Source organism: Myotis myotis, unplaced genomic scaffold (genome assembly GCF_014108235.1).
Source record: "Myotis myotis isolate mMyoMyo1 unplaced genomic scaffold, mMyoMyo1.p scaffold_m19_p_4, whole genome shotgun sequence".
Taxonomy (NCBI): domain Eukaryota; kingdom Metazoa; phylum Chordata; class Mammalia; order Chiroptera; family Vespertilionidae; genus Myotis; species Myotis myotis.
In genome coordinates, this window is record NW_023416346.1 from 54486654 (window position 1) to 54501253 (window position 14600).

A 14600-nucleotide genomic window follows, 5' to 3' on the forward strand; every position below is an offset into this window, starting at 1 on the left:
AAACTAGACCACCAACTTACACCATACACAAATATAAACTCAAAATGGATAAAGGACTTAAACATCAGATGGTAAACCATAAAAATATTAGAAGAATTCTTAGGCAGCAAAATACCTGACATATATCCTAGCAATATCTTTACCAATACAGCTCCTAGGACAATGGAAACTAAGGAGAAAATAAACAAATGGGACTACAACAAAATAAAAAGCTTCTGCACAGCAAAAGAAACCATTAACAAAACAACAAGAAAGCCCACTGCATGGGAGAACATATTTGCCAATGTTATAACCGATAAGGGTTTAATCTCCAGAATTTATAGGGAATTCATACAACTTAACAAAAGGAAGATAAACAAGCCAATCAAAAAAATGGGCAAAGGATCTAAATAGACACTTTTGAAAGTGGAGATACAGAAGGCTAAGAGACATATGAAAACATGCTAAGAGTCACTAATCATCCGAGAGATGCAAATCAAAATGACAATTAGGTACCACCTCTCACCTGTTAGAATGGCTATCAACAAATCAACAAACTGACAAGTGCTGGCGAGGATGTGGAGAAAAAGGAACCCTCGCGTGCTGCTGATGGGAATGCAGAACTGTGTAGCCACTGTGGAGAACAGTATGGTGTTTCCTCAAAAAATTAAAAATGGAACTCTCATTTGACCCAATAATTCCTCTTCTAGGAATATATCCCAAGAAACTAGAAACACCAATCAAAAAGGATATATGGACCCCTATGTTCATAGCAGCACAATTTACAATAGCTAAGATTTGGAAACAGCCTAAGTGCCTATCAGCAGATGAGTGGATTAAAAAACTGAAACAGTTACACAATGGAATACTATGCTGCTGTAAAAAAGAAAGAACTCTTACCATTTGCAACAGCATGGATGGACCTGGAGAGCATTATGCTAAGTGAAATAAGCCATTCGGAGAAAGATAAATGTCACCTGATCTTACTGATTTCTGGAATATAATGAACAACATAAACTGATGAACAAAAATAGATCCAGGGACATATAAGCATTGAACAGACTTCCAAACCTCAGAGGGAAGGTAGGGGAGGGTGGGATGGGGAGGTAAGAGATCAACCGAAGGACTTGTATGCATGCATACTAGTATAAGCGTAACCAATGGACACAGACAGTAAGGAATAAGGGCATGTGCTGGGGGCTGGGAGCGGGGATAGGTCAATGGGGGGAAAAGGAGACATACGTAATACTTTAAACAATACAGAATTTAAATTAAAAATAATAAGTAACAAAAATAAATTTTTATTTAACTAATTTAAATATTTAGATTTCTTATTAGTATTTGTTTTAATGAAAATCTCAGTTACTTTTTCTCCCCTTTATTTTTTCACTCTCTTACCTTTCTTTTTAAATCAAATCAGACTTGTTAAAAACTCATCATTGTTCATTTTTATATATAATTAGTTCTCTTTATTTCATCTATCCAAGCTTGTTAACTTCGTCCCATGATATCTGTTACAACAGGATTATCCTTTACGTTTAAAAGTTATTTGTTTCTTCATGCTTTTGTTGTCATTGTTTCACATGATTAGCAGGACTTACATTCTTGCTTTTAATTGTGTAGATTTGTGTTGTACTATTTACAACTCTTATGAGAACCTGGGAGAACTAGCAGATAATAGACAACTAGCAAAGGTTAAGAAGCATTTTGATTATTTATAATTTTTTAAATCACTGATGGCATTTTGGTAATGCCATAACTATTTTTAGGTAATGCTTGTTATTATATTCTGAACATTTCCTAATATTACAAAATATTTTTCAAGGACATAATTTTAAAGCTACATAATAGACCATGTCGATAAACCAACATTTATCTAATCATTCTCTTAATGTCAAACATTTAAATTAGTTATGGGTGTTTGTTTTTTTTGCCATTATAACTAATTGATAAATCTCCGTAACATAAACCTTTATTGGCTTCCTTGACTTTTCTGTAGGATTCCTAGAAAGAGAACTACTTGGTCAAAGGTTAAGAATATTTGTAAAGCTACTACTACAGGTTTCTAAAATGCCCTCTATAAATGTACCAATTTATATTCAATGTTCTTTGCTGTAATAGAATGCAAGCTTTTTTTCTGCCAAAGTTCCTGGTGTTTGTCTCCTTAATGCTTTTCTTCTCAGAATAAGCAGGTGAAAATAACTTTTGGGTTCTCTTGCAAGAATAATAACCAGTTTGGAATAATGATGTATCACAACAACCGACTCATAAAGCCCTTTGAGAAGGTGGGATGCCAGGTGAAGGTGAGTGATTAATGTTTTTTTTTTTGTTTGTTTGTTTGTTTTTTTTTTCACAGAAGACTGAAAAAAGTGGGAAGAGGATTTAAACTTTGCAAAGGGGGTTAAGTTGTTAATGGCTTTTACTCCCATCTTATGATGTTTATTAAATATTATTCTGGAATTCAGTGTTACCAGTGAGCCATCTTGTGTTAAAAAAATTCTACTTCTCATTCCTCATAGATATTAATCAACATGGAAAATTTGCTGAATACATTTTCTAGGTAAATGTTAATAAGAAATAGAATGAGAATACCAGAACTCTGCCGTGTGTATAAGTCTATTAGTGTTGAAGGTAGCTTTTTATATATTCTTAGGAAGATGATAAGGCATAGTGGAAAATGCATAACATTTAGTGGTTGATGGCCAGGATTTGAGTCCTGGCTTTTCTACTTACAAGCTATGCAACCTAATTGCTTAATTTATCTGAGGCTCAATTTCTTACCTGTAGAATGGGAACCATAATAATAATTTTACCTGCTCTGCCTACCTTATAGCTTACAAGGTTGAGAGATTTAATTGGGATAAATTATGTGAAAATACTTTATAAACCGAGCTATACAAATATTACCATCATCTTTAATGTTTTAATGACAATTTAAAGTAGAAATACCCACAAGTATTCCATTCATTTCTATTTTACAGATAAGATTACTAAAGTACAAAGAATGACAAATTGCTTTATATTTCACAGTAGGACAAACTTTATTAGACCCAGCATAGATCGTTTTCAGCCTATGTTGATTTTCTTTGTTATATCATCTTTTGTGGGCTTGTCTAACTACACCTTGACTCAATTCCTTCCATTAAAGAAAAAAAAAAGATTTTTAATCCAAAAATATCTTGTATCAACTTGTAATTAATAACACTGCAAGTCTGACTCATGTTAGTCATTGATAACTATTTATTTTAATAGAGCGTGATGATTACATGGCGTCCTTAAATTTTTTTCAGATGAAGTTTGGTTTCTGTTCCCTAGAACAGTAGTATATAAGTTTGATTTTTTTTTTAGCAGTGTCATTTTTTGTTCAAATGAAATCTTATGGCAATTTCAGAATATAAAACAGATGAAAACAGAGGTAGTGTGGGGAAGTAGAGATGGCTATTAATCCTTGGAAAATCCTATATCTACAGATCATAGTTTGAAAATCTTGTCCTAGAATTTGCCAGAGGTTGCACTTCAATGTAATGTTTGCAGTCTATTGGAATATATTTTGAGTGTTTCTGTAGATCTTGTTGGCCTTACCTTGCCCATAAAGGTTATATAACCTTTCTATTGTTTGGAATCAAAAGAAAATGCCTCCAGGCAGTCAATAGTAATGTGAGTGTTGAAATTAATATTTTTTCCTAAGCCAACTCATGGAGAAGGTGTGGGAGTAATTGGAGTCATTGAGTGCAATTTCTTAAAACCTGCCTACAACAAACAAGACTTTGAGTACACCAAGGAGTACCGGTGAGTGCCCAACCTAAAGTGTTTCTGATAGTTTCTTCAGATATGATTCTGTTCTATGAAACCTCTAAAAGCACCTCTAAAAATCAGGCAGGTAAATTAACTGATAATTCCTTCAAACCTTTTTTCCAAGATGAAAAATAAGATAATTTGACTTTTTAGAGAGGAAGGGAGGGGTAAAGAGAGATAGAAACATCAATGATGAGAGAGACACATTGATCGGTTGCCTTCTGGATGTGCCCTGACCAGGGCCGGGGATCAAGCCTGCAACTGAGGTACATGCCCTTGATCTGAATCAAACCCAGGACCTTTCAGTCTGCAGGCCAATGCTCTATCCACTGCGCCAAACAGTCCATGGCAAAATGATTTGACTTTTAAATTAAAGCTTACTGATACATGATATATGGAGCTCAGTTGAGATAAACCTTACCTTTAAACATTATGTAAAGAGCACAGAGGTAATTTAGTAAAATACTTCCAGTGAAATAAAGAGCCTTGGAATTATCTTTTTAAATACATCATCTGTATTAATACCACATCTTCTTTGATTCTAGCATACATGTTAGCAGCAGCTTTTTTCCTTTTTATTGAATTTATTGAAGTGACATCCTGTATAATAAAAGGGTGATATGCAAATATACTGAATGGCAGAACAACTGAACAACCAATCAAAGCATAAGCTAATGATATGCTAAGGCTGCTCAACCGCTTGCTATGATGTGCACTGACCACCAGGGAAGAGATGCTCCAACAAGTAGGTTAGCTTGCTGCTGGGGTCTGACCGATCAAGACTGAGCAAGATGGGCCAGACATGCCCTGGAGCCCTCCCACGGTCCCTCCCCTGTTCGATCATGCACCAGTGGGGTCCGTCAGCCTGGCCTGCACCCTCTTGCAATTCAGGACCTCTTGGGGGATTTCAGAGAGCCGGTTTCAGCCTGATCCCGCAGGCCACACCCCTTGGGTGGGCGCCAGACACAGGGCTCATGACTGGTGAGCACTGCTGTGGCAGCATGAGCCTCTCCTGATGGATCAGGACTGATTTGGCACGAACTCAATAAGGCCGGGATGAGCAGGGGTGGCAGGCAGGAGCTGCAGGCCACGTTGGACTGCAGGTTTTGGCTCAATCCCTACAGGCCACCCAGAGGGACCCCACCCATGAACAAATTCATGCACCCGGCCTCTAGTTGGTTAATAAAATTATATAGGTTTCAGGTGTACAATTCTATAGTACATCATCTATGTATTGCATTTTGTGTTCACCACTCAAAGTCAAGTCTCCTTCCAACACCATTTAACCCCTCCATGCCCTCTTCTACCTTCCCCACCTCCCTTTTCTCTCTGGTAATCACCATACTGTTGTGTGTGTTATGGTGTTTTTGTTGTTGTTGTTGTTATTGTTGTTTGCTTAATCCCAGCCCCACAACCCCCTTCCCTTCTGACAGCTGTCAGTCTGCTTTTTGTATCTATGAGTCTGTTTCTATTTTGTTTGTTAGTTTATCTTGTTCAAGTGCAGCTGGTGTTCTGGGAGTATGAAGAAATAAGGTATGAGGACATTTTCATTTTTCTTGATGTCTCAGTAGAAATATTTTTTTTAGAATGCAGGAAAAGTAATACCCCAAATTTCGTTTTTTGTGTGTGTACCAAAACTGTAAAAAAATTACATAAATGTTGTACCTTAATTTATCTGGAACCGTAAGAATTTTAGGATTAGTGTCTGACAGAGACAAGTTTTTGGATGGCTACCCATATTAATTTTAGGGCAATTGGTTCTTGGTCACTAGGGCTACTCAGTGGTTATAGTAGCTACCTGCCCTCAGTTTTTTTAAAAATATATTTTATTGATTTTTTACAGAGAGGAAGAGAGAGGGATAGAGAGTTAGAAACATCGATGAGAGAGAAACATCGATCAGCTGCCTCCTGCACACTGCCCACTGGGGATGTGCCCGCAACCAAGGTACATGCCCTTGACCGGAATCGAACCTGGGACCCTTGAGTCCGCAGGCCGACGCTCTATCCGCTGAGCCAAACCGGTCAGGGCAACCTGCCCTTAGTTTTAAGAAAAATGGCCTTTTATATATGAGTCTAGCTCATCATGGAGATCTTTGACTAGGACTTGACCCTAAAGAGTGAAAGTTTAGAAATGACATCAGTTTGATAGCAGTTTCAGAGCCAAGTCATTGTGTTTCTCTTGAGTAAATGGAATAGTAACTTTCTGGTAATTAAGCAAATAGTTATGATTTGTGAAATATAAATGTTAAATATAAAAAATTATTTACCACCTTCCTTATATTTTCCAAACCCTCATCTACCCCTTAAATTTTAGAGGTATTTGATCCTTAGTTTGTGATGTTTAGTTTCAGTATGATGAGTTTGAGGTGATTGCAGGGGATCCAGATATATTCCATCACCTGTAGGTTTATTTAGGTAAACATATAGGAATTCTGGTTTAAGTTGCTTAATAATCTGCTACACATTTCATTAAAAATAGAAAACTAGTATATTACCCTACATATAGCTTTTGAAGATAAAAATTTGCATAACTCTTGTTCCAAATCTGGCATCATTTTCCTTTTTTACTCAATTTATTTTATATAAAAGGAAAAGGTGTTCAGTTTAAAAAATCGAATTAGAGAGGGGCATTAAAGAAGGTTGTCTGCTACCACAAACTCATGCTAAGAGTATTATAGATATCAAAGCTGCAAATGATAAAATGATAACAGCCACCATACTGCTGGAATGTTTTCAAAATAAGTCATCTGTAATATCAGTTTTAATAGTTATCAGATTTCATCTGCAACTATCAGGGCTCAAACTTACAACATTTTAAAAAAATCTGTATTGTTGATTTAAAAATCTCCCCTTTTTTTCCTTACTTTGATCTCTTCCGGCCTGCCCCCACCCCCTGCCTCAGGCCTTTACCACCCTATTTTCTGTGTCTATGGGTTATGCATATATGCATACAAGTTCTTTGGTTGATTGCCTCTCACCCACCCAACCTCCCCTGCCTTCCCTCTGAGATTCCACACTCTGTTCCATACTTCCAGGTCTCTGGATCCACTCCATTTGTCAGTTTATTTTGTTCATTAGATTCTACATATGAGTGAGATCGTGTGATACTTGTTTCTCTAACTGACTTATTTCACTTAGCATGATACTTTCCAGGTCCCTCCACGCTGTTTCAAAGGGTAAGATATTCTTTTTTACTGCTGCATAGTATTCCATGGTATAAATGTACCACAGCTTTTTTATCCACTTGTCTACTGATGGGCACTTGGGATGTTTCCAGTCTTAGCTATTGTAAATTGTGCTGCTATAAACACAGGGTTGTATACTTTCTTTCTGATTGGTGTTTTGGGTTTCTTAGGATATATTCCTAGAAGTAGGATTACTTAGTCAAACGGAAGTTCCATATTTAATTTTTTTTTTGAGGAAACTCCATACTGTTTTCTATAATGGCTGCACCAGTCTGCATTCCTACCAGCAGTGTATTAGGGTTCCCTTTTTCCCACATCCTCGCCAACACTTGTCTTTTGTTGATTTGTTGATGGTAGCCATGCTGACAGGTGTGAGGTGATACCTCATTGTCATTTTAATTTGCGTCTCTCTGATGATCAGTGACTTTGAGCATTTTTTCATAAAACTTACATTTTTAGAGTAAATTTCAGCTTAAGAAGTGTAATCAACACATACTAACTGAGCACCTCACCATTGCATGGTACAGTGGATAGGCTTTGTGGAATTTTCTAGAGAAATTCAAGATATGGTTTCTGTCTTTGAGGAGCTTATAGTCTATTTGTAATAGCAGATTGTCACATACATGAAACAATTTAGAGATTAACTTAATGGCTATTTGGGCAATCAAAACCTAAGTGGTATGGTATAGGGAAAATTCCTTGAGAGAACAGATTTGGTAGAAGGTATCACTTAAGATTTTCCTTGAAGGACAGGATTTAGAAAAGGGGGGAAGGGAATTCTGGGATGGAAATTATAGCATGAGCTAAGGTAGTGACATGAACTCAGAATGGTAAAAATATGGGGAGTAGGAGTAGAGGGATGTAACTAGAGTGAGGAAAATAAAGTCAGATGGATAGAGTAGGGCCATATCCTAGAGCAGCGGTTCTCAACCTGTGGGTCGTGACCCCTTTGGGGGTGAAACGACCCTTTCACAGGGGTCACCTACGACCATCGGAAAACATACATGATTACATATTGTTCTTGTGATTAATCACTATGCTTTAATTATGTTCAATTTGTAACAATGAAATTGTGGGTCACCACAACATGAGGAACTGTATTAAAGGGTCGCAGCATTAGGAAGGTTGAGAACCACTGTTCTAGAGCATGCGTTGACAAACTTTTCCTGTGAAGGGCCAGGAGGTAAACATTTTAGGCTTTGTACCATATAGTCTCTGTCACAACTACTCAATTCTGCTGTAGCATGAAAGCACTCATAGACAAAAACAGGCAGTGACCTAGATTGGGCCCACAGGCTGTAGGTTGCTGAGCCCTGTTGTAGAGCCACAGTTCCAAACTATGTGCCTAGATATACCTAATGAGCTCACAGGGAAACCATAAGATATTTTAAATTTTTGAAGGAAATGCAGTGATACTTGACTTCAGTTTATAAACAATAGAAATTGTTTCCTATTACTATCATAATAAATTACCACAAACTTAGTGTCTTAGGACAAAACTAATTATTTCAGAGTTCTGTAGGTCAGAAGTAGAACATGGATCTCATTGGGCTAAAATCAAGGTGTTGGCAAGGCAGCGTTCCTCTCTGGAGTCTTTAGGAGAGAATGTATTTCCTTGCTCTTTTTAGCTTCTTGAGGCAGCCAGCATTCCTTGGCCCATGGCCCCCTTCCTCCATCTTCAAAGCCAGCAATGGTAGATTGAGTCCTTCTTCCATCATATCACTCCAGTGACCTTGCTTCTATCATCACATCTCTGATTCTGACTCTTTTGCCACACAATTCCACTTTTAATTGGATAATTCAAGATAATCTCTCTATTTTAAGGTCAGCTGATGAATAACCTTAATTTCGTCAGCAACCTTAACTCTCCCTTTCTGTGTAACCTAATATATGCATAGGTATCAGGGATTAGGACATAGATGTCTTCGAAGGTCCATTATTCTGCCTGTTACATTACGCCCTCTGGCCCTCTAATAACCATATACATCTCACATGCAAAATACACTCACCCCATATCAACATTCCCATTCTCAATTATTATAGCAACTCAAAGTCTAAACTCTCATCTTAATTCATCAGCTCAAAATCCCAAATTCTCATCATCTAAATCAGCCATGGGTGATTCTCTAAGTCTGATGCATCTTGGGATAAAATTCTTCTCCATCTATAGGCATGTCTATTTTATTTTCATATTTTGCTCACAAAATACAACGGTGGGACAGGCATAGGATACCATTATAGATATTTCCATTCAAATGCGGATAAAAGTGAAAAAAAAAAAAGGAGTCTCTGGTTTCAAGCAATTTCAAAATCTAGCCATTACATTTCAAGGCCTGGGAATAATCTTTGGGGGCTTGAAGCTCCACCTCCTGGATTTAAGATTCTGCTTTCTGACCTAATGGCTCAGCATTATCTTTCATTTTTCATGAAGGGTAGCATATATTTACAGCTGAGATGTTTCATCAGCCTGTTTCCTGACTATAGAATTTTCGAGATTTAACAGCCTTCTTTTATTTTATGTTCTCTTCTCCCTTTCAGTCAAATCTAGCAGGTTTTGTGGTAGTATACCGTTCTCAAGAACCCTGTGGATCTCACATATATGTCATGGATATTCACTCCATCAGACAAGAGGTTCCTGACAAGTCTTTCCTAGATAATCCTATTTTGATTCTTAGCTTCTACTGAGATGGCTATGGAGATCTGAGTCACGTGTTTAATTTTTTTCAAAGAGCTTTTTGTGTGACTGAATACTCTGACCTTTTGATCTTTCTGAGATATTAACAAAAGGTTGTCTAGTCACAACCTTGACTTTTTCTGTAGAGCATTCTTTCCTGGCAGTGAATCTCAAAATTTTAGCAACTTTTATAATCTGGATAGGCTGAGAATTTCCAAAATCATTAAGTCCTGTTTCTTTTTGTTGAACAGTTCTTCCATCAGTTTATCTCTTTCCTCTCATATTTTATGTAAGCAGCAAGAAAACACCAGGCCACACTTTCAACACTTTTCTTGGAAATCTCAGCTAAATGTTCTATCACTTACAAGTTCTGATTTCCACATAACTGTAGGACACAATTCTGCTAAGCTTTCTGCCACTGTAAAACAAACATCACCTTCCCTCAAGTTTTCCAATAACATGTTTTTCATTTCCTTCTGAGCTTTTACCAGCAACACCTGTAACATGCATAATTCTACTAACAAACAGTCTGTTCACAATAATTTTGGTATTATCTAAGGGAATTTATTTTTTTCTCCACCATACTCCTCACTTCCTTCAGAGCCCTCACCAGTGGGGTTTTTAACATCTATATTTGTACTGACAGTCTGTTCAAGGCAATCTAGGCTATTTCTGTTGTGCTCCTCAAATTCTTCCACCCTCTGCCCACTGCCCAATTCTAAAGTAACTTTTACCTTTTTAAGTATTTTTATAGTATCACCCCCACTTCCATGTACCAAAATCTGCTGCATACCTTTTGATTACAACATATCTTTGTGTATCTGGGCTTACAGTGGTTGCTGTGATACGAAGCAAGTAAAACACAAAACTCAGTGTTGACTAAGAAATGAGGAAAGCTGTGTCCAATTTGATTCCAAGGTTCGAGAAGTATAGTAACCAGTAGGCATACATATCCCTTTAGTAAATAATTGTGGTTATTTAAGAATAAACTAGAATCTCTCTCTCTCCCATTTTTTTTTTTTGGGGGGGGGAGGCAACCAAAATTTTTGGTGGCTTAAAAAAAAAGAATGAACTAGAAATATTTTTTTTAATTTATATGTATTATTTTTTTTCAAATGGATTTTTAATTTTAACTCATAAATACTTGCTAAGTTGTTTACACCTAACTATTTAATAAATGGAACTGGTACTTATTTCTTTTGACTTAAGGGTGCCATGAAAAACATGAGACACTAAGGGTGCCATAAACTGAGAAGGTCTGAGAACTTCTGTCTTAGAGGGACATTGGGTAGAGTTGGTTGATGCCTTAGGCAATGAGAATTAATTGTGTGCTTGAATAGGGAAGTGAATTGAAACACTACCTTAAGAATATAGTACAGGAAAAAATAAAGAAGAAAAAGAATATAGTACAGTTGACTTGAACAATGAAGAGGTTAGAGGCCCAGATCCCCCCTGCAGTAAAAAACCTGCATACCATGCCCAGCTGGCATGGTTCAGTGGTTGAGCATCAACCTATGAACCAGGAGGTCAGAGTTCCATTCCCCGTCAGGGCACATGCCTGGGTTGCAGGCCCGATCCCCATTGTGGAGAGCGTGCAGGAGGCAGCTGATCAATGATTCCCTCTCATCACTGATGTTTCTATCTCTCTCTCTCCCACTTCCTTCCTCTCCGAAATCAATAAAAATATATTTTTTAAAAACCTGCATACAACTTAAGTCAGCCCTCGGGATATACAATTTCCCAACTGCAATCAAAATTACAGTTGAATCTTGAACAACGCAGGTTTGAACTTTACAGATCCACTTATGTATGGATTTTGAACAATGTGGGTTTGAACTTATACGTGGATTTTAAATTACATTTTTAATCCTCACCCGAGAATATGTTTTTATTGATTTTTTTTTGAGAGAGAGAAAAATATCAATGTGAGAGAGAAACATTGATACGTCAACTGGTTGCCTCCCATATGCACCCCCACCAGGGATCAAACCCACAGCCTAGGTATGTGCCCTGACTGGGAATCGAACCCTCAACCTTTTGATGTATGGGACGATACTCTAACCAACTGAACCACCCAGCCAGGTAAAATTAAATTTTTTTACATCAACAGTAAAGCCATAGTTTTTGTCAGAAGGAATAGGATTTCAAAATAAATAAGAACAATAACTTAATTGAAGTGGTGGTTACATGACTGCATGCAATTGTCAAAATTGATAGAAGTGTATACTTAAAAAGATGAATTTTACTCTATGTAAATTTTATCTCAATAAATTTTAACTGAGTACATGAGAACAGATGTTTATTTTTATTTTTATTTTTAATTGAGATATAACTCACATATCTTAAGGTCCCCAATTTAAAGTGTACATTTCAGTGGTTTTTAGTATATTCACAAAATTGTGAAAACATTATCACTGACTCCAAAACATTTTCATAACTCCCAAAAGAAATTCCTTGTTCTTTAGCAGTCACTCCACATTTCTCCTTCTCTTCATCTTCTGGCAACCATATATCTACTTCCTTTTTTTCATAGTTTTTATTGTGGCAAAATACACATAATGACCATTTAACTTCTTAAGTGTACAGTTCATTGGTATTAAGTACATTTATATTGTTAAGCAACCATCACCACCATCCATCTCCAGAACTCTTTTCATCTTACAAAATGAAACTCTATACCCATTAAATAGTAATTCCCCATGCACCCCACCAGCCCCTGGCAACCACCACTCCACTTTCTGTTTCTTTTTTTTTTACTATAAGTACTTCACATAAGTTAAACCATACAGTGTTTGTCTTTTTGTGACTAGCTTATTTCATTGAGCATAATGTCCTCAAGCTTCATCCAAGTTTTAGCATGTATCAGAATTCTTTCCCTTTTTAAGGTTGAATAGTATTCCATTGTATATATACACTACATTTTGCTTTTCCATTCAACCATTAATGGGCATTTGGTTGCTTCCACATATTAGCAATCGTGATTTATAGTCTAGAGTAGCTCTCCTTATCCAAAGGGGATACATTCCGAGACCCCCCCAAAGGATGCCTAAAACCATGGATGGTAGTGAACCCTATATACAGTATGTTTTTTCCTATACATACATAAGTATGATAAAGTTTAATTTATAAATTAGGCACAGAAAAAGATTAACAACAATAAAATAGAACAATTATAACAATACATTATAATAAAAGTTATGTGGATGTGATTGCTCTCAAGGTATCCTATATAATAAAGAGGTAATCTGAAAATTAACCCTCACTCTGTAATGCCGTCACAAGATGGCGGCGCACACAGCGGGGGCAGGGCCAGCTGCTCAGTGTACCTGCTGCTGGGGTTCCTGTGGTTGCACCAGTGAGGCAGGGCACCTCCTCACAGCTGCGGGAGGCAGCAGGAAGGGCGCCTCCTTGCAGCAGCAGGAGGTGGGAGGCACGGTGCCTCCTCACAGCTGCAGGAGGCGGGAGGAGGGGCACCTCCTTGCAGCAGCAGGAGGCGGGGCAGTGGGGGCAGGACTGGCGGCTGCTCCACGTGGCTTACGCCAGGGTTCTTGTGGCCCCATGAGGGCGCGAGGGTCCCAGTGGCCACTTTGCGTTGCTTCTGCCGGGGTTTCCGTGGCCCTGCGTGCCGTTGCGGGGGTGGGGCCTGGTTCCCACTCTGCGTAGCCCGGAAGCGGGACATCGGGGTGGCACTCCTGGACTCGGGGCCATCCCGCAGCGTGCCAGCCATGCGGGGCGGGACTCCGGGACTCGGGGTGGTCCCATGGCCCAGGGGGTGGGGGGAGGGGTCCCGGGTCTCGCGTAATCTCACACAATGGGTCACTAGTCTTATTATACTCTACACTAGAGGCCCAGTACACAAATTCGTGCACCAGTGGGGTCTCTCAGCCTGGCCTGCAGGATTGGGCTGAAACCAGCTCTCCAACATTCCCCAAAGGGTCCTGGATTGCAAAAGGGCACAGGCCAGGCCGAGTGACCCCACTGGTGCACTATTGGGGCCAGGGAGGGATGCGGGAGGTTGGCCAGCCAGGGAGAGACCATGGGAGGGTTCCAGATTGTGTCCGGCCCATCTCACTCTGTCCCAATCGGCTGGACCCCAGCAGCAAGCTAACCCACCAGTTGTAGCATCTGCCCTCTGGTGGTCAGTGCACGTCATAGTGAGCGGTTGAGTGGCCTTAGCATATCATTAGCATATTATGTTTTGATTGGTTGAACGGATGACCAGACACTTAGCATATTAGGCTTTTATTATATAGAATATGGTATGAATATGGTTTAAAAAGGGATGATTTGTGTTCTAGTGGGCTGGAGCAGGCCAGTGTGAGATTTCATCCCACTACTCAGAACAGTGCACAATTTAAAACTTAAGAATTGTTTATTTCTGAAATTTTTCATTTAATATTTTTGGACCATATTTGACTGCAGGTAACTAAAACTGCAGAAAACAAAACTGCAGATGAGGAGAGGGGACTACTTTATTTTGTCTACTATGCATTGGTATAGCCATCTTTGCTCTCTTTAGGTTACTATTTATATGGAATATCCTTTTTCACCCTTTTACTTTCTACCTACTTGTGTCTTTCTATCTAAATTTAGTCTCATGTAGAGAGCATATATTTGGATCATGTTTTTTTTTTAGACATTTAATCACCTTTACTTACTTATTTTTTGTTTGTTTTTGTTAATCCTCACCTGAGGATATTTTTCCATTGACTTTTAGAGAGAATGGAAGAGAGAAGGAAAGACAGGGAGAAACACATCGATTGGTTGCCTCCTGCATGATCCCTGACCAGGGCCTGGGGACAGGGAGGAGCCTGCAACCAAGGTACATGCCCTGATAGAAATTGAACCGGGACCCTTTGGTGCACAGGCTGATGCTCTATCCACTGAGCCAAATTGGCTAGGGCTGGATCGTGTTTTGTTTTGGGTTGTTTTTTTTTACTCATTCTACCAATCTCTGTCTTTTGATT

The 14600-nt window shown here is 38.5% G+C and overlaps 1 protein-coding gene across 5 annotated transcripts in view; it reads left to right on the forward strand.

Moving 5' to 3' along the window:
* MORC4 (MORC family CW-type zinc finger 4) overlaps nucleotides 1–14600 on the forward strand; it is a 79680-nt gene that overhangs the window by 38895 nt on the left and 26185 nt on the right. For all 5 annotated transcript variants that reach the window (XM_036304791.1, XM_036304793.1, XM_036304796.1 and 2 more), the window contains 2 exons: nucleotides 2163–2282; nucleotides 3668–3768. In XM_036304791.1, the coding sequence (XP_036160684.1) occupies nucleotides 2163–2282; nucleotides 3668–3768 (221 nt within the window). The remainder of the gene's footprint in view (nucleotides 1–2162; nucleotides 2283–3667; nucleotides 3769–14600) is intronic.